The sequence below is a fragment of the Dermacentor albipictus genome, chromosome 6 (genome assembly GCF_038994185.2).
Source record: "Dermacentor albipictus isolate Rhodes 1998 colony chromosome 6, USDA_Dalb.pri_finalv2, whole genome shotgun sequence".
In the NCBI taxonomy this organism is placed as follows: Eukaryota; Metazoa; Arthropoda; class Arachnida; order Ixodida; family Ixodidae; genus Dermacentor; species Dermacentor albipictus.
The window spans coordinates 132,594,174-132,619,314 of record NC_091826.1 but is presented as its reverse complement, the minus strand read 5'-3'; the positions used below and the strand labels follow the sequence as shown (position 1 = coordinate 132,619,314).

Below are 25,141 nucleotides of genomic sequence, written 5' to 3'. Positions count from 1 at the left end.
TGCTTGAAGCCACTGCTAGGCGCCCCCGGGCTACCCAGATGTCCCGTTGACATCCTCAGCCACTACTGAGCTTTGTTTGTGGGCCTCGCTTACAGATGGGGTAGCGCACTCACGAAAATTGGGCGACGCGACACTCGGCCTTCAGTGCCTGTGTTGGACACCCGCGCATGCCTTGTCAGAATGCCATGACAAAACCAAGATATTTTATTTTCTTATTTCTATTTCTTATTTTCTATTTCCGATAATGAACTTTTGTGTGCGAGCGCCATCGAGTCACAGTTGCGATGTTCAAGCAAACCGGTTTACAGCTCGCGCGACCGAGTTTTCTTGGTGCTGGCAGGGCATACCACTGTCGTGCACACGTTATGAATACCTGTAGTCACGGCTTCATTGGAACATTCATCGAAGCTGACGTAGAGGCTTCTTGCAGGAGATGCTTAACCCGCGGGTTGGTGCGTAGAAAAAAACGAAATAACACGGGAAATTTTTGGTTACAAGTGCGAGATCGAGCCTGCCGGAGCACATCAAGGCCGATACAGGGGGGCAGGGGGGTGTAACGTAAGGGAGAGTGAGATCATGCGTGTCCTTCGGGAACCTATCCCCTTGCATGTTGTAGATTGCGCCATTGTTTTGACAGATCCTGTGTCCGTCACGAAAAGTTTCTTGCCCTTGGTCGATATGGTATGAACCCCGTGTGTGCATGCGTGGTTGGTTGGTTTGTGACTCTTTGAGCAAATGAGAGTTTGAAGAGTCATATTTGGGTTCTGTGAGGGAGAGCGGTAGATTGGTCAGACGCCTACGCGTTTGAAAAGAGCGTCTCTTTAAAGAACAAAGGCTTCACGTGGCCACTCGAGTCATCGAGGGGCTCCGACTTCGGACCAAAAACACTTTCCCTCCTTAACTAGTGTCCAGGCTAGCAAAGAATAAATGGAAAGGAGATTACCTATATAATACCACAATATTGCTTTGTTTAGGACTGCGAACATGTTGAGATGACTCCGTATAATATTAGCTCTTTCATGACATCTTCAATGAGACAGAAGTTCAGTAAAATACTATGAAGATAATAATAATAATAATAATAATAATAATAATAATAATAATAATAATAATAATAATAATAATAATAATAATAATAATAATAATAATAATAATAATAATAATAATGCTTTATTGCGCCAAGTATAAGAAATGTGCAAAAATCCGGCCCGCCGAAGCCTCGTTGGGCTTGAGTGGCACAGCCCGACAGGCAGCGGAACCGCGCAGATATACACACAGGCATTAACGCACATTCAAAATTACGGTATATCAAATTATTACACTGGCAAGAATAATAGACACAAAGACCAAGTTACATAAAAAGATCACATCAGAATAAATAGCAAGGAAGAAAAAGCAATATGGCATGACAATACTCAGATCAGTGCAAGAAATACGGCAGTAACCAGTGAAATCACAAGATTTACTTGACAAATGGTGGGGCATATGTGTAAAACGTCGTAAACCCACTAATTAGTCTATCGCAGCATCTTTTTTATATTATATTTAGTTTTTGCCTGGTGAACACTTGGAGGTAACCTGTTAAATTAAAAGGGAACGTAAGATCTCTTACTCGCTTTCCATATCTTGTAAACCGCCAGGGAATAGAAAAAGGCTCCTTCGGTCGAAGAGACCGTGTGGGAACATACGGAATCTTTTAGTCACATAACCAAAAATGTTTCAGGACTATCATTTCCATCAACAGGCGATCAAAGCCAGGTAGGAACAATACCTAAAAAAGATCGGAATTGCAGTGCAGGCCAAAATTATAGCCAATATTTTTAACAAAGATCATAGGAGAGAATCGATCCGGTTTTTCCAACGAAATACACATTGACCATGAATCATGATGCCATAACGCAGTACGCTATAACCGAGAGCGTTTACGATAACTCTGCGTATTGAAAGCGACATGTAGTACCTAATGTCGTAAAGCACACAAGAAACGGTTCGGAGCCTTTTACAAACGTGGGATAAGTGATCATTTCAAGAAAGAACACTGTCAAAATATACTCCTAGGTATTTCACTGTAGTTTTATAGCTCAGGGGTAGACATTGACATTGAGAGCAATCAGATCTGTGCAAGAACAACTGATGGTTTAAATCTACCTTCTTCATCGGGCTGTGAAAGCATATAAGTTGAGTCTTAGAGCTGTTAAGCTTGATTAGGTTGTGTGAGAACCAGTCCTTAGCAATGGTTGCTGCAGCTTGAAGAGAAGAAAGGGAGTTAGAGCAGTTTGGCGACTGGGATGCGAGGACAGTATCGTCAGCGTATTGATACAGGCCTACAGGCACAGCGTTTGAAAGGTCATTCAAGTAGGCGTTAAATAACAGGGGACAAATAATGGAACCTTGAGGAACGCCAGCTTTTATTAGCAAAGAAGCGCTCTTTGTCCGCCCAATCGAGACGAATTGCGTTCTCTGTTGTACAACATTTTCCAAAAGCGAAAGATACACTGCACGGAAGCCTAACCTGGACAATTTACATAATAACACAGTGTGACAGACGCTTTCAAAAGCCTTACTTACATCCAGAACAGTGCATACACCACTAGGTTACATTCAAAAGATTGATTAAGCATGTCAGAAAAGCCATCCAAAAGCATTTCCGACCCTTTACCTTGTACAAAATCATACTGACGTGGTGACAGGATCTTGCGCTTATCTAACAATCTTGTCATTGTAAACAGCAGATGTTTTCGAATATTTCAGTCAAGCAGGGCAAGACTGAAATAGGACGATAATTCTCATATCTATTATGTGCACCACCTTTGTGAATTGGGGAAGTAATAGCCGCTTTCATATTCACCGGGATAATGTCACTTCAGATAATGCTGTTGGACAGCGATAGCAACACGCCTTTAAGTATGTCGGACAAGCTTCGTAGATCATCAACTGAAATGTCTTCTATTCCGACAGATCTATTGCGTTTGAGACCAAAAATGATGGAACTTAGCTCAACCTCACTTAGCGAAGGCATCTGTGCAGATTCGATTGTGCTGCTCTTAAGAGTACATAATAAGGGATGCTGTTGCGCACTACTAGAAACTTGCGAGAAAAACTTGTTGAATTCATTACCTATGTTTTCTTCATCAGTGCCAAAATATGACACAAAATCTTTATCATCATTGCCACAACTTTCGCACCTCTTAGATTATTAATCAAAGACCATGTTTTTTCTAATATTTGAGCCTGCATTCTTAAACTTGTTGCGGAAGTGTACTTGTTTAGCCTGACGAATCATTGCATTGACTTGATTTCTGGCAACCATAAATTTGACCGTAGCAGCATAGATGTAGGTGCCCTTTTTGACTGGGCCCAGAGGAAATCTTTTTCTTTTATAGCTGATAGTATTTTGGAGGTCATCCACAAGTTTTCTTTATTGCGCTGCCTCATTTCAACCACGCGAGTAGCCGCTTTCTTAAACTCTTCTACTAGTTCAACCTGTTTATCATGAATGTCTATCGGGGACACTTTTTCCAAGAACACTTCCCAATCGTATTCCGATGCCAGTCTGTAGAAGATTTTGCGATCACAGATGGATATTTCTTTTTCGCCGCGATCCGCTGTTGGAGGGTTTGATTTCCGGGCTAAAGAGCAACAAACAAAGTAGTGGCATGTCAGATTTGCTTCGACAATAGCAGATTGTACGGCGAAATTCGGAGCTCTTATATTTACATGGTCGATGCAAGAGACGACCAGTTCGCCTTCCAGAAATTCTTTTCGCGTTGCTTTCTGGATAGTTGATTGCAGTCCCCATTTTGATAACCGGTCAATATAATCTGCGACCAGAGCCATAGAAGGGCGAAAGGTATCTATGTTAATGTCGCCTATCAGACATATATAGTCTTCATGCGAGTGAGCTGAGAGCGCGAGGTCAAATTCGTCCAAAAGGAGCCTGCCATTGAAGCAGGGGGCTCGATATACTGCAGATTATGTCAAACAGAGAGCTGGCGTGCTCATACGCAATACTACTTCTGCTTCATCATCATCATCAGCTTGGTTACGCCCACTGCAGGGCAAAGGCCTCTCCCATACTTCTCCAACAACCCCGGTCATGTACTAATTGTGGCCATGCCGTCCCTGCAAACTTCTTAATCTCATCCGCCCACCTAACTTTCTGCCGCCCGCTGCTACGCTTCCCTTCCCTTGGGATCCAGTCCGTAACCCTTAATGACCATCGGTTATCTTCCCTCCTCATTACATGTCCTGCCCAAGCCCATTTCTTTTTCTTGATTTCAACTAAGATGTCATTAATTCGCGTTTGTTCACTCACCCAATCTGCTCTTTTCTTATCCCTTAACGTTACACCTATCATTCTTCTTTCCATAGCTCATTGCGTCGTCCTCAATTTGAGTAGAACCCTTTTCGTAAGCCGCCAGGTTTCTGCCCCGTAGGTGAGTACTGGTAAGACACAGCTATTATATACTTTTCTCTTGAGGGATAATGACAACCTGCTGTTCATGATCTAAGAATGCCTGCCAAACGCACCCCAGCCCATTCTTATTCTCCTGATTATTTCCGTCTCATGATCCGGATCTGCCGTCACTACCTGCCCTAAGTAGATGTATTCCCTTACGACTTCCAGTGCTTCACTGCCTATTGCAAATTGCTGTTCTCTTTCGAGACTGTTAAACATTACTTTAGTTTTCTGCAGATTAATTTTTAGACCCACTCTCCTGCTTTCCCTCTCCAGGTCACTGAGCATGCATTGCAATTGGTCCCCTGAGTTACTAAGCAAGGCAATATCATCAGCGAATCGCAAGTTACTAAGGCATTCTCCATTAACTTTTATCCCCAATTCTTCCCAATCCAGGTCTCTGAATATGTCCTGTAAACACGCTGTGAATAGCATTGGAGAGATCGTATCTCCATGCCTGACGCCTTTCTTTATTGGGATTTTGTTGCTTGCTTTATGGAGGACTACGGTGGCTGTGGAGCCGCTATGTATATCTTTCAGTATTTTTACATACGGCTCGTCTACACCCTGATTCCGTAATGCCTCCATGACTGCTGAGGTTTCGACAGAATCAAAGGCTTTCTCGTAATCAATGAAAGCTATATATAAGGGTTGGTTATATTCCGCACATTTCACTATCACCTGATTGATAGTGTGAATATGATCTATTGTTGAGTAGCCTTTACGGAGTCATGCCTGGTCCTTTGCTTGGCAGAAGTCTAAGGTGTTCCTGATTCTATTTGCGATTACCTTAGTAAATAGTTTGTAGGCAACGGACAGTAAGCTGATCGGTCTATAATTTTTCATGTCTTTGGCGTCCCCTTCTTTATGGATTAGGATTATGTTAGCGTTCTTCCAAGATTCCGGTACGCTCGAGGTCATGAGGCATTGCGTATACAGGGTGGCCAGTTTCTCTAGAACAATCTGTCCACCATCTTTCAACAAATCTGCTGTTACCTGATCCTCCCCAGCTGCCTTCCCCCTTTGCATATCTCCCAAGGCTTTCTTTACGTCTTCCGGCGTTACCTTTGGGATTTCGAATTCCTCTAGACTATTTTCTCTTCCATTATCATCGTGGGTGCCACTAGTACTGTATAAATCTCTATAGAACTCCTCAGCCACTTGAATTATCTCATCCATATTAGTAATGATATTCCCGGCTTTGTCTCGTAACGCATACATCTGATTCTTGCCGATTCCTAGTTTCTTCTTCACTGTTTTTAGGCTTCCTCCGTTCCTCACAGCATGTTCAATTCTATCCGTATTATACTTCCTTATGTCAGCTGTCTTACGCTTGTTGATTAACTTCGAAAGTTTTGCCATTTCTATTCTAGCTGCAGGGTCAGAAGCTTTCATACGTTGGCGTTTCTTGATCAGATCTTTGGTCTCCAGCGATAGTTTGCTGGTATCCTGCCTAACGGAGTTACAACCAACTTCCATTGCACACTCCTTAATGTTGCCCACAAGATTGTCGTTCATTGCTTCAACACTAAGGTCCTCTTCCTGAGTTCAAGCCGAATACCTGTTCTGCAGCTTGCTCTGGAATTCCTCTATTTTCCCCCTTACCGCTAACTCATTAATCGGCTTCTTATGTACCAGTTTCTTCCGTACCCTCCTCAGGTCTAGGCGAATTCGAGTTCTTACCATCCTGTGGTCGCTGCAGCGCACCTTGCCGAGCACGTCCACATCTTGTATGATGCCGGGGTTAGCGCAGATTATGAAGTGTATTTCATTTCTAGTCTCGCCATTCGGGCTCCTCCACGTCCACTTTCGGCTATCCCGCTTGCGGAAGAAGGTATTCATTATCCTCATATTATTCTGTTCCGCAAACTTTACTAATCCTAGTGTCTATGCCATATTCCCCCACTGCCTTGTCTCCAGCCTGCTTCTTGCCTACCTTGGCATTAAAGTCGCCCATTAGTATAGTGTATTTAGTTTTCACTCTACCGATCGCCGATTCCACGTCTTCATAGAAGCTTTCGACTTCCAGGTCATTATGACTGGATGTAGGGGCGTAGACCTGTACAATCTTCATTTTGTACCTCTTAATAAGTTTCACAACAAGACCTGCCACCTTCTCGGTATTGCTATAGAATTCCTGTATGTTACCAGCTATATTCATATTAATCAGGAATCCGACTCCTAGTTCTCTTGTCTCCGCTAAGCCTCGGTAGCACAGGACGTGCCCGCTTTTTAACACTGTATATGCTTCTTTTAGCCTCCTAACTTCACTAAGCCCTACTATATCCCATTTCCTGCCCTCTAATTGCTCCAATAGCACTGCTAGACTCGCCTCACTAGATAACGTTCTAACGTTAAACGTTGCCAGGTTCATATTCCAATGGCGGCCTGTCCGGAGCCAGTGATTCTTAGCATCCTCTGCTGCGTCGCAGGTCTGACCGCCGCCGTGGTCAGTTGCTTCACAGCTGCTGGGGACTGAGGGCCGGGGTTTGATTGTGTTGTTCATATAGGAGGTTGTGGCCAAGTACTGTACCAGGGTGGCCAATCATGCTCTGGTGAGGGAGTGCGTTACCGGTTCTGGTCACCGGGATCAGGCCACACTCCTTGCCTGTTTATGCAATTTTATCAACACGCGGATTTTCTTTTCTTTTTTTTAATCCGGTGGAAAATTGCCGGCACCGGAATTCGAACCACGGACCTCTTGCAAGCGAGGCGAGTGTTCTACCTCTACGCCACCGCTGCAGCTTCTGCTTGCTCGAAGTCAAAATTTAGCTCTGCAAGAGTCGAGCTGTCACTCACAAAAACTGCGCGCCGCCCCATTTTCCTTGCAGGTCGCGTACGTGAAATTGCTTGGTAACCCGGTATTGCGTACTGATTAAACATATCAGCTGAAATAAGAACTTCCGTCAGTGCAAATACATCAAACGTAGAACAAGAAGGTGAACTTGGGGCCATGAATTAATCCCATTGCTTTCGGATACTGCGGATATTACCGTGCGTTGCGTGAAATGCAAGTTGCTCGTCACTTGTGAAAAATCTTGTTACTTCAGAAAACGTTGTACACGCAGAGAATTCAAGATTACTCATGCTTAGCAGATATTGTGCAGGCCAGACAATGCGGTTGACAGACTTCTGTTTTCTGGGCCAGAACTCTGCCGTTACGCGTCCAAACAAATTTGTACTGCTTTTTTTTTCCCTTAGACCTGGCCAATCGGAAAAGCTCCTTGTTTCTCCTTGTCAAATTTTCATTGAAATACAAGCTAGGATGAGACTCATCCGAGGCAAATTGCGAAGCCTTGTCTATAGAGCAAGCCATTCTTCTTTAGAAGCTACGTCACACATCTGCACAAGGATAGGGGGAGTCGAACTGCCATTGTATGGGATTCAATGTATTGAAGCAATTGTATTCGCTTCAAACTCTGGAAACGCTAGTTTCTGAGCTAGATAATTCATGAAAGAAGCAAAATTCTCCTTGGGGTTGGTTCAGCGGCCATGTATTTCACTATTGCCTCACCTGTTGTACTGTTCAAGATCATTAACTGCACACCATGATTTATCCAGTAGCTCAGCTTAAGCATGAACAGTCTCAGAAAGTGATTCCACTCGGGCATGTAGCTGAGTTAAGTCTGTTTGGTTCGCTTACAGGCTAGACATAACAGAGACATATTTATTAGAAAGGAACTAAATTGACGTTTGAATTTCAGTACCAGTTTCAGCCATCTTTTCAACTGTTGCTTTAAATTGAAGTAGTTCCTCCACTTTAGTTATGCTTCAACCGTAACTCTCAGTTGATCAAGCTTGCTGTTAACAGCGGAGAATTCATGACTAAAAGGAGCATCTCTATCATCTGAGTCAGAATGATTGCTTGTACTGGATTCGAATGGTGGATATGGCCAGGTTTCACGCTTAGCAGTCGACATTTTTGAAGACGCATTTTTCGTGATAATAGAATAGTTCTTTCCAAAGTGGTAGCTGCTTTTGCAACGAGAACAAGTCAAACACTTCCCGTCCACGGGTTTGGTACAAGCACAGCATGTATAAGGCATTATTGCAGTCAGCGGCAACCAAAAATACAATATGACCAGTTACAGCAATTGGCAAATCAAACTCACCTGCCAAAAGTTAAAAGCAGGGTTAGACGAATAAGCGGATTGCCGCTGACTGCGATGATGCCTGGGTGTTGAGCGGTTTATATAGCTGTTGGCAGGCACCACGTGATCCTCCGCCCAGTTTCTTGCATCCGGGCACTTTGGGCTTGTTGACTGCACGTGGATCATAACCGCTCAGGTGAACTCATGCGCAACGAGGCAATTCTGATGGAATCGTCCGAGATCGCCGTGTGGGCGCAGCCACCGCTTTGACGTTCGCAGCACACCTGATCGGCCTGCCAAGCGCGAAAAGCAAAAAATTAAAATTAAATTATTGGATTTAACCTGCCAAAACCACTTTCTGATTATGAGGCCCGCCGTAGTGGAGGACTCCGGAACTTTTGACCGCCTGGGGTTCTTTAACGTGCACCTAAATCTAAGTACACGGGCGCTTTCGCATTTCGCCCCCATCGAAATGCGGCCGCCGTGGCCTGGATTGGATCCGGCGACCTCCATGCTCAGCAGCCCAACACCATAGCCACTGAGCAACCACGGCAGGTAAGAGCGAAAAGCAGGGTTAGACAAAGTGGATTGTCGCTGACTGCGATGATGTCTCGGTGTTGAACGGTTTATATAGCTGTTGGCAGACACGAATGCAAATTCTTCCACGAATGCTAATTTCGAGATCTGATTTTATCCGAAAGTGATACGAGTTGAACGATTTTCTCTCTAGGGTCTTCATTCGTTATTTTTTACCTCATGTACCTCGTCAAAAGCGCCGCACTCTATACCGTAGAACTTAAACGTTGTTACAGATGTTATAGTACTTTGTTCGGTTCCTATATGTACGAATTTATAGGGGTGCAGAAGTAGTACACTGAGATCTGATGCATTTGAGCATAAATCGCACGTTTTCCTACCTACTGTTCATAATGTTGCTGGTAAAGTTTTTCTCTGCAATGGTCAAATCGCATTACGGTGACATTTTGTGAACTCTCGTTGGCCAATTTATGGGTATGTGAGTGTAATGAAAGCTCTTATTCAGTAGTGCAGTTTTTCATTTATTGGGCTTTTGCAGTGTACTCGTTTTTTTGTCTATGATATGTCTTCCAGCTACTGAATATTCATAACATTTATTGAAGTTACCACACTTTCCAATCGGCATTCCAAAAATAAAAAATTTAGAATGTGTCTTTAAGACAACACACTGATTGATTTGTATAGCATTTCTGCATCTCGCCGGCTGCATTGCGACTGATTCTCTTGTGCTGCCCCTTTGCCTGATATGGAGTGGCAGTGTGGTGAATACAGCCATTGCGTGTAAGGCACACGGGTTGTGGCAGCAGAGTTCTCGTCAGCGCATGGCAGTGCAACCACGACCTGCATGGTTCCAGGCCCCAAAAGAAGATTCTAGAAGCGAATCCACAAGCTATATTTAAAACCATCGGCTGAGCGGTTTCCTTGACGCGTCAATTATGTACAGCATTTTGTAGAAGCTCTATCCATACACGTTGACATGAAAACTTGCAAAGAGTTGTGACAAAAAGTTAACAATGCTGGCCCTATAGTACGTCGAACAATAATCTCGCTTGCTGTTCACTGTGTCAGTGCGTTGCAATGGCCGCAGTGATTCTGCAGAATGCGCGAGTTGGGCAACCAGCTACTGTTACTGTGGATAACGCTTGATGGATTGCCGGACTTTAGACTTCAGTGTTACCAAGAACAACATATTAGGGCGAATGTGGCTTACCAGCATGTAGGTACGCTTTTGCAGCGCTTAGTTACCCTTACCTTCTTATTTTTTATCTGCTTGTAAGCCATGGTGAACACTTCCTCTGCGAACAGTGACAGCTTTTCCATGCATGAAGTGGAGTATCCGAAACCATGTCGCTTCTAACATTTTCTATATGGTCTGTAGTTAACTGAGGATCGAAGAAAGGAAGACAGGAAGCGCTTCTCCTGTCTTTGTTCTTTCTTAGTATGCTGTCACTGTTGACGCTTCATTTTTTGAAAGCTATGCACCAACTAGCCCTACAACGTGTTTTACTGGAAAAAAGCCTAGTCTGCCTTGGATAAAATCCATGTTAAAGAAATGTTACCGCAGAAAGAACGATACTTCTATGGCAGGAAATAATGGCCTGCAGAAATTTTTCTTAGTGATTTCGAGCGACAATTTGCTACACCTCACGGGCTGCCTCAAATCTCACAGATATCAGGGCACCAACGTTTCCATACGTAGAAAGCCACCTCGCCCGTACCAGCGGTAAGCACGATATGTGCTTGCGGATTCGCACTGTCGCGACGCAGGCTGTTCGAAAGCAGCAGCCACCGGGCAGCTTTTGCGCACAAATGTCCCGACGCACAAACCTTGCAGTTCGACCGCAGAGAGAATGCAAGTGCCGCCGCCGAGATGCACTCAGCACCATAGCTACCGAACCATCCCGCAGTGACGCCGATCATATCAATACGCGGTCATAAATTACGTCAAGACCTCAATAATATGAATAGCCAAGCGTGACTGATAAGATTGTAGTCCTGCGACATTCCAGTAATTCAAGAAATATTAACCAATTTGTTTCGCACTTGTCATTTCAGCTCACAATAATTATGTACGGCACTCTGTGGCTGCTGCAGCCCACACGGATGCTGAGCGCGTCAGCATCCTTCTCGAGCGTCTACCTTCTCTCCCTCGTTGAAGCGTTCTTGAACAGCCTGCCTCTTCTCATGATCATGACCAACAGGGTGCGTACTGCAAGAAGCGTAATTTTTGGCGTTCCTGCCACACACGATGTTACAGCTTTTGGAGCCTGTAGTAATACACAGCGAAGGGTTTTCACATGACTGTTTCTCAAAAGTTGATGAGATTAATATTTTATCAAATTAAAAAAAATTATGCGAGAAGTCGCCAGCATGACGTTTATGCACGAAGAAACAAGTACGCCAAGAAGGGCCACAACTCAAAGATAATTAACGCATAACTTATTTCCGTTGCTCAGGAAGCTTTGCAGCGTTAAATAAAACAAAACGCAATCTGGAAAGAACTGTAAGGTGTTCTAGCTTAAAAACGGAGCTATTTTACCAAATTTTAAAAAAATGTGACGTACCACGCCAGTGCCAAGGCTACTGCAGTTTGTGCAAGGAAAGAGCAAGATTCAAGCTTGAAAGTGTCAAGTTGGTCGCCGTTTCTTTACCAGTGACTGTGCAAGGGTACAACAAAAGTCTTCTAAATCAGGCACCCCATCCGCTAGAATGATGCGACTTGACTTTCTCGAAAAATTTCCGAAGGTGCCACTCCTGCAATCACCTCAAGGTGTCAGACGATCCTTGTCATGCGAAGTTTGGGTAGGTTTAATATTATCGTATGAGTGTATTTAGCTCCATTGTTTAGGACGAACACTTCTCTAAAAGAACTTCTGCCAGCCGAAATGCGTTGCTTTGTGAAGAGGATAGAAAACTGGGCTAGTTGGTATTTGTTGACGGCTAATAACAACAGCGCACTAAAAATCAAGGCACGCTTATGTGGTGTCCTCGCCTTGCTTTGTCGTCGTTTTCAGCGCGCTGTTTTCACTAGATATAAATCATGGGCTGAAACTACAATGAAGCATGCCTCAGGATTAGTTCTGACCACCCGGGGTTCCTTCACGCGCGCCCATGAACGCATCGTGCGCTGTGCATTTCGCCCTCACGACCGGGAATCGAACTCGTAACATGGTGCTTGGCAACCCAATGGCACAGCCGCTTAGCTACCGTACATTGGGTACAGGCACAGCAGGCACAATTTGCACTCTTGTATTTATGTGGCAAGTCTCAATCTTTTTGTCCAGCGCTGTCCCGTTTTGAATTGAATTGAATTGAATTGAATTTTATTCTCCTTGAAACAAATGCACAAGGAAGGAGCAGCCACAAAAAGCTACTGAGATTAGTAGCTTGACGAGGTGGCTGCCCCTTTACACAGCAGCAGCAGCAGTAGTTATGAAACAATTTTCGTGCAAATGACTGCTTTCATACATATGCACGGACAATGATTGCACAATGGAACATAACAATGGAACATAAGCATTTTGCAAAATACAAAAGAAAACTTCACATTAATGAGCAAAATATACGAAAACATAAATAAATGCATCATAGTTCACAGGAACTGATCTCGCATTGTTTTTTTGGACAACTGTGACACATCTACAGATTTGTTGGCAAAATTATTCAGCAGAGCTGGGAGAGTAAAAGTGATCGATTGTTTCGCATAGTTGTTTTGAGGTGTAGGTATGTGCCAAATATTATGGTGACGCGTAGGGTATACGGCAATATTTTCTCTTAATTCTGAAATCTCGCTGTAAAAAGAGTTGTTCTTTTTTGTGGCCGAACAGCATGCCTGGAGTAAACGATAATTATAAAAATCATGGATATTTATAACCTTAAACTGTTTAAAGAGTTGCTGCGTGTGAGAATCATATGGGACGTTTGCAATTATTCGCATAAACTTCACACATGCATTTGTATGCATTTGTAAAGCCTATCACCTATTCACATGCATTTGTAAAGCCTATCAGAAACGATGAACCAAACTTGATCTCTTTTTGCTGAGACGAGTAAAAGTTATTTAGTCACAAATACAAATAAACGCAAAGCGCTACCTTACCGCCCAGAAAGCAATACTGCTGAGTTTCGAAACCTAACACCAGGCGCGTACAATATAGACGTATCGGAGACGTTCCAAGTATTGGGTGCACATTTTTGCAGTAATTTAACTCAGCATTTTTATATATATATACATATATATATATATATATATATATATATATATATATATATATATATATATACATTTCATTTCATTTCATTTATTCAACCTTAAGGGCCCGAAGGCATTACATAAGGGGGGGCATGCATCAAAGTCAAACAGCTTCATAAGAAAGTTACATAATAAAGTGCACATTAGTTGTAATAGGTACATAAAAAGAAAATTTCAAAAAAGAAGAAGGCGGAACATGTACACAATAACAACAAGGCGATAAATAAATAGATGTGGTATTCATGTGGTTATGTTGGCATTATCAAAATCGTTTAGTTTTTCGCGGAATGTTTTGCGATCACTGCACGAAACAATGTGATCCGGGAGCGCGTTCCAAAGTGTTATGGCATGGGGGAAGAATGAGCTGCTCATCGTCGTCGTCCGGCACTTTATCGCCGCCAAGGGGCGACTATGAGATAAACGGGATGATGTTCTGAACGGGCGTTTTAAGAGGGCGTGTCCTGAATGGGTGAAGTAAAAGAAAGTGTGAAGAAGGCAAAGACGAGAAGTTACGCGCCGTGAAGCAAGCAATGGGAGAGACAAAGTTTGTTTTAAGGTGGTTACGCTGATATGTCTAGAATATTGTGACGTAATGAAGCGAGCAGCGCGGTTTTGTATTGCTTCTAAGTCATCGGCGAGATAAGCTATCTAAGATTATATATATATATATATATATATATATATATATATATATATATATATATATATATATATATATATATATATATATATATACTGTCAAGCCTCTTATCTCTCAAATAAGTAGAGTAGGTGACATGACGCACCAAGTATGCAAGCCATTTCTGCGCTCTCTCTCTCTGTCGGTAATTAAGCCTGCGTGAAGCGCTTCAGTGAAACCGACGAATGGAGGAGCATTCGCACCGTCACCAAAGGGTGGGTGGATTTTATGTCGCGCGCACATTCGTCAGTTATGAATGACAACCACAAAGCACCGAGTATGGCAAGTACCTTTTATGCGGTCTATGACCTACGCGGAGAAGCTCCCGAGAATTCCGCATTGGAAGAACAGCCCGGTCGCCGAAATCTCACATAGGCCGGCGGAGTGACAGCGTGGGATTCGACAAAAATGCTCCTTTGACGGAGCACTCGCTAAATGCCGCTGCGCTTGTCACTCCTGGCATTCTACGAGAGCGAGCCCGCGGACTAAATACGCGGAAACCTGACGACAGAAAGAAGAATGGCTAAGAGCGTGGGAATGGTAGCGAGATAACCCTGAGGGGAATGAGTGCGAAACGCTTTACTAAAGTCCAACAACCACTAATGATATTAGGCACAGCCCAGTACGTGGTTTAAATTCAATTGTAGCCCTACTGGTCAGGGTAATGTTAAGGCAGGCCAGCAGTTGCCACGTGTCCTTTTTTTGTGTACTGAAGTGGATTAAAAGACTGTCTGGAACTTGTTCCTTTCAGTCTAGGCTGTGATGACACACCTCATAAAAGAGTAAGACTCCGTACGATGCAACACTAGTGTGAGCCGTAGCCACCAGGTAGTCAAACAGTGAGGCTCGGTTGGTAGTATGTCGAAACAGTTGTCCAAAGCTGTCACTTAGGAAAAAGCAGAAGAGTAAGGTACTGTTTATTTGTGTGTTTTTAATCGGTGTTCTTCTGCGAACTCCGCATTTGAATGTATTGTAATGAAGCAGACGCGCTCCTGTGTATGTGCCGACTGAAGACGAAGACGAAGGGCTGTGCCGTGATCGCGAGCGATCCCGTGCTACGGACAACCCTTGCAGTGCCTAGCGTTCCACAACGTTCTCAACGACAATAAAACTCGGCGCATTTGGTGGAGGTTGCTGTGATCCTTCGCCTCGTCCTGGAGCTCCGCACTCGAACCCTGCCAATAAGAGCACCCTGCACTATGCCTGATCCCGCCACCTCGTTGCCTGCACCCCCGGCTGCCCCTGTCATCTGCGCCGCCGTACCTCGTCAACGCGACCCACCCATCTTCAGTGGGACCGTCGGACAACGTGGAAGACTGGCTGACATCGTATGAACGTGTAAGTGCCCATAACACATTGGATGACCAGTCTAAGCTGAACCACGTGCTTTCTACCTCGCCGACGTAACCAAACTTTGATTCTTCAACCACGAATCTCACTTTACAAGATTGTCCGCGTTTAGACACTTTTTTTCGAAGTGTTTGATAGCCCAGCTGTGCGTGAGCTGCGCGCTGAACAGCGTCAACGCGAGCGCGCACAGCAGCCTGGAGAGACATTCCTCAGCTACATCTAGGACGTTCTCGATTTGTGCAAGCGCGTAAATCCCAGCATGTAAGAGGATGACAAGATCAAGCATATCCTCAAGGGCATCGAGGACAGCGCATTCCAGATGTTGCTGGTGAAAAGCATAACTAGCGTATCCGTCCTCATTAACCTCTTTCAGAGCTTTGAAGAGCTGCGCCACCAACGTTCCATCGCCCGCCAGAACATTCAGGACGTCGATTCCGTCTCGAGCATCACGGTTTCTACCGACATGACCAACTCGACCCTCTCGCAGCATATCAAAGATTTTATTCGTGAAGAGGTGGCCAGGCGTAGGCTCTCGCTGCTGCCTCACAGCGAAGCACCTACGGTAGCTTTGCCTCCAACGCTGCGGGAAGCCATTCGGACTCAGATATCTGGAGCCCTTGGTGCTTCTGGAGCATCTGGTGCTCGCCACTACCAGCGCGCAGCGAATTCAACCTTCAGCGGTATGCACGACCCGTGTCGTCATCAACGACGCTGCGTACATAATCCAGCGTTTCGTGCTACCATCGTGCTCTCATGACCTCATCCTTGGTTGGGATTTCCTGTCACGTCATCATGGTGTCATTGACTGTTCGCGTGCAGAAGTGTCACCTTTACCGCTATGCGTATCACTGCTGAGCAGCCCTCATCACTTTGCCGATAACCTAACTGTTGATGCCAACACAACCATACCCCCTGAGTCATCGATGGCTGTTGTCCTGTCGTCTGATGCCGCATCTGACGCCACTGTAGTTTTCACCCCTTCCGATGTGTTTGCTCAACGCAAGGGCATTGTTCTTCCGTTTGCCGTGCTCGCTATAACATCTGGGTCAACTGTGATGCTGGTAACCAACTACTACCAGTACCCGATCAGCCTACTACGTGGAGAGACCGTAGGACACGTCCAGGCGGTCGACTACGTCGACGACTTCGATGTTACTATATACCGACTCCCTCCCTCACGTTGCCATCATCGCTTCGGTCTCCGGCTCATCATCTTCAGTATGTTTTTACAATGCCATCGACCCTGTTCTTTCCCCCTCTCATCCCCGCCAACTTCTCGCTCTCCTTCACAGGTTTCTTTCTTATTTTGATTGTCATCAGACGTCATTGGGACGTGCCACCGGTGTTTCTGACACCATCGACACCAGTTTCCACTCCCCCTTGCGACAGTTCCGGTATCGTGTCTCTGTCGAAACGCGCCGAATCATCACGGAGCAAGTGGACGACATGCTCAAACGTAGGGTCATCCGTCCCTGGTAAAAGTCCTTGGTCTTCACCTATCGTATTAGTAAGAAAAAAAGATGACTCCATTCGCTTTTATTTCGACTACAGACACCTCAAGAAGATAGCGAGAAAAGGTGTTTATCCAATGCATCGGATCGATGACACTCTCGACTGTTTACAAGGCGCAGAATATTTCACTGCCTTGGATCTGCGCTCCGGGTGCTGGCAAGTTCCAATGGCCAAACCTGACCGTCCGAAAACCTCATTCGTTACCCTGACAGCCTCTACGAGTTTAACGTCATGCCCTTCGAGTTGTGCAACGCGCCTGCAACTTTTGAGCGTATGATCGACACCATCCTTCGCGGCCACAAATGGAAGACCTCTTCATGTTACCTCGACCACATCATCGTGTTCTCAACCGATTTTCAGACGCACCTCGCTCACTTGCATGAAATTCTGACCTACCTCGCCTCTGCTAGTCTACAGCTTGACCTCAAAAAGTGCCCTTTTGCTTCAAGCAATCTTGGGTCACGTTATCTCAAAAGTCGGCGTCCCCTCGGACGCAGACAAGCTCAGCGCCGTTGCAGACTTCCCAAGGCCCACGCTTTATTAGCTTATATTCCTATTTTCGTCGCGTCTTACGCAATTTCGCATCCATCATGGTGCCCTTGACAAGTTTACTTTCCGCCAGTAACGGCATAGCAGCATGGTCACCTGAATGGGATGCAGCATTTCAGCAGTTGCGCCACTTGTTGACCTCAACACCGATTCTTCGCCACTACGACCCTGATGCTCCCACGAAAGTTCATACTGACACCAGCGGAATTGGCCTTGGCACGGTCTTAGCGCAACGGAAAGCTGGCTATGATGAATACGTCGTCACTTATGCGAGCCGTACTCTAAAGAAAGCAGAATTAAATTACTCCGTCACAGAAAAGCAGTACCTAGTGATCATCTGGGCACTAAGCAGGTTTCGCCCATACCATTAGGGCCGTTCTTTTGCCGTAGTCACTGACCACCATGCAGTTTGTTGGCTTTCTTCCTTGAAAGACCCGTCGGGACGCTTGGGACGTTGGGCGCTTCGCTTGCAAGACTACGACATCCGCGTCATGTACCGCTCCGGTCGCAAGCACTCCGACGCTGATGCACTCTCTCGCTCCCCACTGACGTTGGATTTGGTTTCTTTGTCAGCTTCCTCGTCTACCCTGTCACCGTTGACCATTACTGACATGTTCACAGAGCAGCACAAGTACGCAACGCTTGTAATGTTACTTGTCTACCTTGCCGCTCCTTTTGATGTCCCTTCGACACGAGCACTGCCTCAGCAAGCAACCAGCTTTTCCGTGCGGGACAACATTCTATATCGCCGCAACTACGTGCCCGACGGTCTGAAATAGCTCCTTGCTATACCTAGTCATATCCGCTCTGACATCTGCGCGTCTTTCCACGCTGATCCCCTAAGCGCTCAAGCTGATGTCCTAAAAACTTACACAAGATTGCGTCAGTGCTAATATTGGCGAGGCATGTACAACTTTGTGCAAAAGTGCATTTAGGCTTGTACTACATGCCAACAAGACAAGACACCTACCCAGAGTTCCACAGGACAGTTGCAGCCGCTACCGTGCCCGTCACGTCCATTCGACCATGTCGGCATCGACCTCGACGGCGCGCTTCCATCCAATGGCTGCGGAAATCCATGGGATATTGTCGGCGTAGATCAGCTTACTCGCTACGCTGAGACTGGAGTTGTGCCGGCAACGACCGCCCGCGACGTTGGTTTTTTTTTTCATACTTCGTAATTTTGTTCTTCGCCACGCTGCTCCCCGAGAACTAGTGAGTGATAGGGGCCATGTGTTCCTGTCGGAGGGCATCCAAGCCCTCCTCACCGCGTGCAGTATCATCATCATCATCCTCAACTTGGTTACGCCGATTGCAGAGCAAAAGCCTCTCCCATACTTCTCCAACTACCCTGGTCATGTACTAATTGTGACCATGTTGTCCCTGCAAACTTCTTAATATCATCCACCCACCTAACTTTCTGCCACCCCCTGCTACGCTTCCCTTCCCTTGGAATCCAGTCCGTAACCTTTAATGACGATCGGTTATCTTCCCTCCTCATAACATGCCCTGCCCATGCCCATTTCTTTTTCTTGATTTCAACTCGATCGAGTTAACTCGATCGCGAGTTAATCCAAGATGTGATTAACTCGCGTTTGTTCCCTCACCCAATCGGCTCTTTTCTTACCGCTCAACGTTACACCCATAATTCTTCTTTCCATAGCTCGTTGCGTCGTCCTCTTTAAGTGCAAGCCTTTTCGTAAGCCTCCACGTTTCTTGCCCGTAGGTGAGTACTGGTAAGCCACAGCTGTTATACACTTTTTCCTTTAGGAAGAATGGCAACTTGTTGTTCATGATCTGATAATGCCTGCCCAAACGCACCCCAGCCCATTCTTATTCATCTGATTATTTCTGGGCCATGATCCGGATTCGCGGTCACTACCTGCCCTAAGTAGATGTATTCCCTTACCATTTCCAGTGCCTCGCTACCTATCGTAAACTGCTGTTCTCTTATGAAACTGTTAAACAATACTTTAGTTTTCTGCAGACTAATTTTTAGACCCACCCTTCTGCTTTGCCTCTCCAGGTCAGTGAGTATGCACTGCAATTGGCCCCCTGAGTTACTAAGCAAGGCAATATCATCAGCGAATCGCAAGCTACAAAGGATTTCTGCATTAACTCTTATCCCCAATTATTTCCAGTCCAGGTCTCTGAATATCTCCTGTGAACACACTGTGAATAACATTGGAGAGATCGTATCTCCCTGCCTGACGCCTTTCTTGCAGTATAATCCACTGCAAATCGACCGCGTACCATGCCCAAAGCAATGGTCTGACCGAGTGGTTCAATCGCACACTTGGCGACATGTTGCGGATGTATATTTCATCCGACCACTCCAACTTGGACACCGTACTCCCCTTTGTTACGTTGGCATACAACATCACGACGCATTTCCGGCTTTTCCCCTTTTTATGCGAAGCATATTACGAGAGCTCAACCCAGCTCCTCAGGCGCGGCGGTGTCGCCATGAAACCACGTGACACCGTGACGTCACGACAGAGGAGAAGTGGCTTTGGCTCAACTCTTGCAAGACGGGCTGGGTGGGAATCGAACCAGGGTCTCCGGAGTGTGGGACGGAGACGCTACCACTGAGCCACGAGTACGATGCTTCAAAGCGGTACAAAAGCGCCTCTAGTAAATGCGGTGTTGCCTTAGAAACGAGCTGTTTCTAAGGCGTGCGTCTCTTGCTCAGGCGCACATTTCGTTGCCGCGCCGAACGCTGCTTTGCTCGACGCTCACCGCGTCCAATGCGGGGCGCGTAGTCGCTGCCCTGTAGCCCATTGTCTTACACCCCTTGGCGGGTCGACGGGAACGCTGTCGCGTTCCACTCTTGAAGGCGAAGCAGTAATGCATGAGTTGTTTCTTCGTCTAGCCGAACCAAATGTAGCCAAGCAACAGCAGTTCACCAGGCTAAACAGTGGTTCAACAACTAAAATAAAGGCTAGTATGCTTCGCATCCTGGGCTTAACCTTACCTAAGCCACAGCCATTTTTTCCTTGTGTTTAGCCATGAACCTTCATGCCCATTGGACACCATATACTGCCGTACCAACCTAACGCTACAGAGTATACTTCGCTTTCCGAAGTCGCCAGATATGCTGATGATTGCCGTCAGCTGGCACGCGCCCTGACTAGTGAGACTCGGGAATGTAAAGACAAGACATGGCCGTACTCATCAACCACCACACAACTTTGCTCCTGGTTCGCTTGTGTGGCTTTGGATACCAGCCCACGTTCCTGGCCTTTCTTCTAAACTCCTGGCGCGTTATTTACGGTCCATACCGCATCATTGAGGCCACTTATCCTGTCAACTACATCGTCTAGCCGCTCACGGTGTCACCAGACCTGCGTCATCATGGGCGAGAGAAAGTAAATGTCAACCACCTGAAACTGTATTACGACCCACTCATCTTCTCCGCGCCCTGAGTCGCCAGGATGGCTGCGCTTCGCTTCCGGGGCATTGTAATGAAGCAGACGCGCTCCTGTGTATGTGCCGACTGAAGCGGAAGATGAAGGGCCGTGCCGTGATCGCGAGGGAGCACCTTGCTACGGACAGCCCTTGCAGTGCCTTGCTATACCTAGCGTCCCACAACGTTGTGAACGACAATAAAACTCGTCGCATATAGATATTTTTGCTGCGATATATATCCAAGATTTTTTTTCTTCGAACCTGCCTCCTGTTTCATTATCGCCGATTTTCACCTTGAAGACATTGATCAACTTCAAGCAGAAAGAACGAACTTTACTGACGCAGTTCACAAGAAACTTTGTGGGGGGACGGGTGTAATTAACAGAACTAGACTGAGGGCAGGAAGGCAGAACTTCCTGAATGCGTGCAATTTTATTAGAACTTCCCATTTTCGCCATGGCTGAATTGCGCACACCTTGTCTAGGGAACAACTACAAAGACGAACCTAAATAAATCATTACTATTACAAAACAAAGTACTACGAGTTGTTGCAAACACGGGCCGTGATCTACCGGCAAAATAACAATTTCATTTTGACCTAACTATTGGGATTATTAATATCTACGAATATCGTCTATATCAACATTTTCGCCTCACCTTTGAAGCAGTAATTCTTTTCTTAGTGATCTGGCTAATTTGCAAGATATATTGCTGTTCGCAACACCCGTTTCCGGAGACATGGCCATATAAGCATGCACATAACCATAGTCACACCTCAAATGAGGTTGATTGCAATGGGACGCGACAAACGGGCAGCAGTCGGAGATGTTCAGCTAAGCACAACAACCACGAACTCGTGCATATGGCGATGCTGCTTAGCCATAGGGCAATCTTCGCTACAATCATGCTTCGCACAATGATACGCCATCGTGATGGCTTAACGTGAAAGAACAACAAGTGAATCATAGTATGGCTTGATGCGATGAACGTTGGCAAGTGATGGCGCTGGTCTGACGATGGCGTGATTGGCTTCACGAGGCGAATAATAGAAGACGTCTTCTCCATAAAAACGGTAGGGCCCATGCTATATGGGCTGCAAAAGTATCATTAATTTTTAAAGGGGGCGACCAAAACGTACCAACAAATTATAGACCGATTTCAGTACTACCTGTGTTTTCCACAGGTCTGGAAAAAGTCATTTCTTCAAGACTAAGTAACTTTTTTGACAAACATAAAGTAATATCTGAGTCACAATTTGGTTTCAGAACTGGTAAATCTACAGAAACAGCGTTATTAACGATGAAGGAAATAATTCCGAATAATATTAATAAGAATTTGTATACGGTGGGCCTTTTCCTTGATTTTAGCAAAGCATTTGACTGCTTAAATCACACGATTCCTATTAACAAACTTAAAATGTACGGAATCCGTGGTAGACAACTCACATTGCTTGAAGGATATCTCGAAAACAGAAGCCAGTCTGTGTCTTTAGATAATGAATTGTCATCTCTTTTGCCTATCAGTTGTGGTGTCCCACAAGGGAGCATATTGGGGCCCCTTTTATTCAATACGTACATAAATGATATTGTAAGCATAGATACTTCCGTTGATTTTGTAATATACGCGGATGATAGCACACTACTTCTTTCAGGCCCTAACCTTAATGATTTAATGGTGAAATGTAATGACCTACTGAATAAATTGTCTAGGTGGTCAAGGATGAATAAATTAAGAATTAATCCTACAAAGTCCAAGGCTATTATATTTCGCGCAAGAAACAAACCGATAGTACCGCATTACATGCTTCACTATGAAGATCACCAGATAGAAATAGTTGAAGTGCACAAAATACTTGGAGTACATTTTTCCTGCTATTTAAACTGGGATGCCCATACTGACTTTGTCCGCAAGAAACTCTCTTCTGTCTGCGGGGTTCTATCGCAATGTCGTGAAACTTTACCTTTAAAATGTAAATTACAAGTTTATTACGCACTTTTCTTTTCTCACCTTAACTACTGCAATTTAGTATGGGCCACAATGACCAAAACTAACATAAAGAAGATTCTCGTACTGCAAAAGAAAATTGTTCGAATAACCGCCAATATTGATAATACAACTACCTCCAAGTATGCTTTTGAAACACATTGTCCGGGTCGACCATTTATATCACTTTAAGTTGTTACAAAAAATGTATTTTTCGACGGCATCGATTGCCGATTTTTATTCGAGTCTAGCTTCTTTGGACATGCGTCATGCTAACATACACACAAAAACTATTAATACTTGGAATATACCACGTTTCCGTACTAACTATTAATTACAAATATTGTCTTACAACCTGCCCCATGTTCTTAACACATATAAACACACAATTGGATATACTAAAGCTGAGCTGCGGAAATATTTTGTTGAAATGTGATTTTATGTTCTTTATGTTTTGCTTGCTTATTCCTATTTCACTCTGAACATTTGTATGACCATTTCGGCGTCTCTATTTTCGATTTTATTGTTTAATTTTTTTGCAATAGATTGTTCCACTCTGTATGTATAACTGGTGAATGTTTTCTCTTTATTGAGTGTAACTATTGTATGTGTGTCTGATTTCTGTACCACTCGTGTGCTACTGCTTGTAGGGGTTTTCTGGACATAGTCAAGCTGCTCATGCAGCTTTTTGCCAGAAAACCCTCCAGTTGAACCTGGAAAATAAACTTACTTACTTACTTACTTACCGACAAGTTTAGCGGAGAGGCCACATGTGGTCGCGGGCCCTCTATGCCAAACCAAAGAAGGAGGAGAAAAGGTGCGTGGAGAATGGTCGTCAGGTAGACGGGATTGCTGCTGCCAGTGGTCATCGGTAAACAAAGAGTGGGCAAGCTGGCGTCATTCCTTGGCATGTCAAGCAGCTTCGAACAGCCGGGTACTTTCGAATGCATCCGGCTTGCAAGACAGGATCGTGTCAAAAGTATTAGAAGGTTCTCGTCCGTATAGAAGAAAGTAGAGGGAAAATCTAGTAATAGCTTGTGGCGTGGTACTGGAGGCAATTGTAACGAATGGAGGAACCTGGTGTCAATTAGGGTGTTAGACGCGATGCACATCAACAGCATATCACCGAGAGCGGGGTTCAAGTGCTCTGTCATGCCGTTGGTTTGTGTATCGTCTGCTGTCCTGCTACAGTGGACGATTCTGCATTTATCGAGCAGGCCCTTCTACACACAGGAAAGGAAGGCACGTCCTCTATCACTCAGGAGTTCGGGAGGGGCACGATTGCGGAGAATGAAATGCCGTAAGATGAGCGATGCAACATCACGGGAGGTGGCAGACGGTGGAGCGGCTGTTTGGGCGTTACGGGTCAAGTGATTGACGGCGACGATAATCTATGAAGTGGAGCTGATCGATGCGCGCCGTATATGTCGATGTCAACGTGATATATGGGGTCGACTAGGGCAGCGGTGGATTCGGTGACGAGTAAAATTGCCTGTGAGGTGATTTCTGGCGTTGGCATGAATGAATTTCCGCACATGGTTATACGTGGCGCGCCTGTAAAATCGCAGGCGCAGTTGAATGTAGTTCTTGAAGAGTCTGACATGAGGCCACTGTGAGTCAGCGGAGACAAGTGGCGCTTATATCGACAATAAAATAGCGTCGTACGATAAGCAGCCACTTGTGACCGTCATAGTGGTAGTTTGAACGGTAAAGAAGGCCACCAGGAATGACGAAGTGGGCAGCCCGGCGGCGAAGAGCCTGGAACGGGGAAGCGGTGGAAGGGTGAGAAATGAGGCTGGCAATAGCACTAACCCAAGGATCATTGCTCAGCTCCTAAGCTAATTGTTGCGCACTGCCGATGTGAACTGATGGACGGAAAGACAAGCAATTTCAGTTGATAACGCGGAGCGTGAAATGGAGCCGGCATCGGTATGTTTGCAGCTGAAACGGTAGCAAACGTGAATGTCAAACTCATGTGACCTCATGGCCCACCGGTCAAGGCGGCCGGATGGATCTTTCAAGGTGGACAGCCAACAAAGGTCCTGATGGTCACTGTTGACGTTGAAAGGGTTACCGTGCAAATAAGGGCGAAATTTTGCTAGAGCCCAGATAATGGCGAAACTATCTTTCTGTGTAGCCAAGCAATTAAACTCTGCTTTTGTGAGACTTTGGCTCGCGTAGGTGATGATATATTCATCCAGCCTTTGATTTCTGTTGCACGAGCACAGCGATGAGTCCAACGCCATTGGCACCAGTATAGATCTCGGGGGGAGGTGCAGGACCGAAATAGAGTAGGATGGGTGGCGAGCTTAGCAGGCGAC

The 25,141-nt window shown here is 45.4% G+C and overlaps 1 protein-coding gene across 7 annotated transcripts in view; it reads left to right on the top strand.

The window, feature by feature from the left end:
- Window positions 1-25,141, top strand: part of LOC135902261 (uncharacterized) — a 761,927-nt gene that overhangs the window by 435,656 nt on the left and 301,130 nt on the right. For all 7 annotated transcript variants that reach the window (XM_070541346.1, XM_070541345.1, XM_070541343.1 and 4 more), the window contains one exon: window positions 11,143-11,289. In XM_070541346.1, the coding sequence (XP_070397447.1) occupies window positions 11,143-11,289 (147 nt within the window). The remainder of the gene's footprint in view (window positions 1-11,142; window positions 11,290-25,141) is intronic.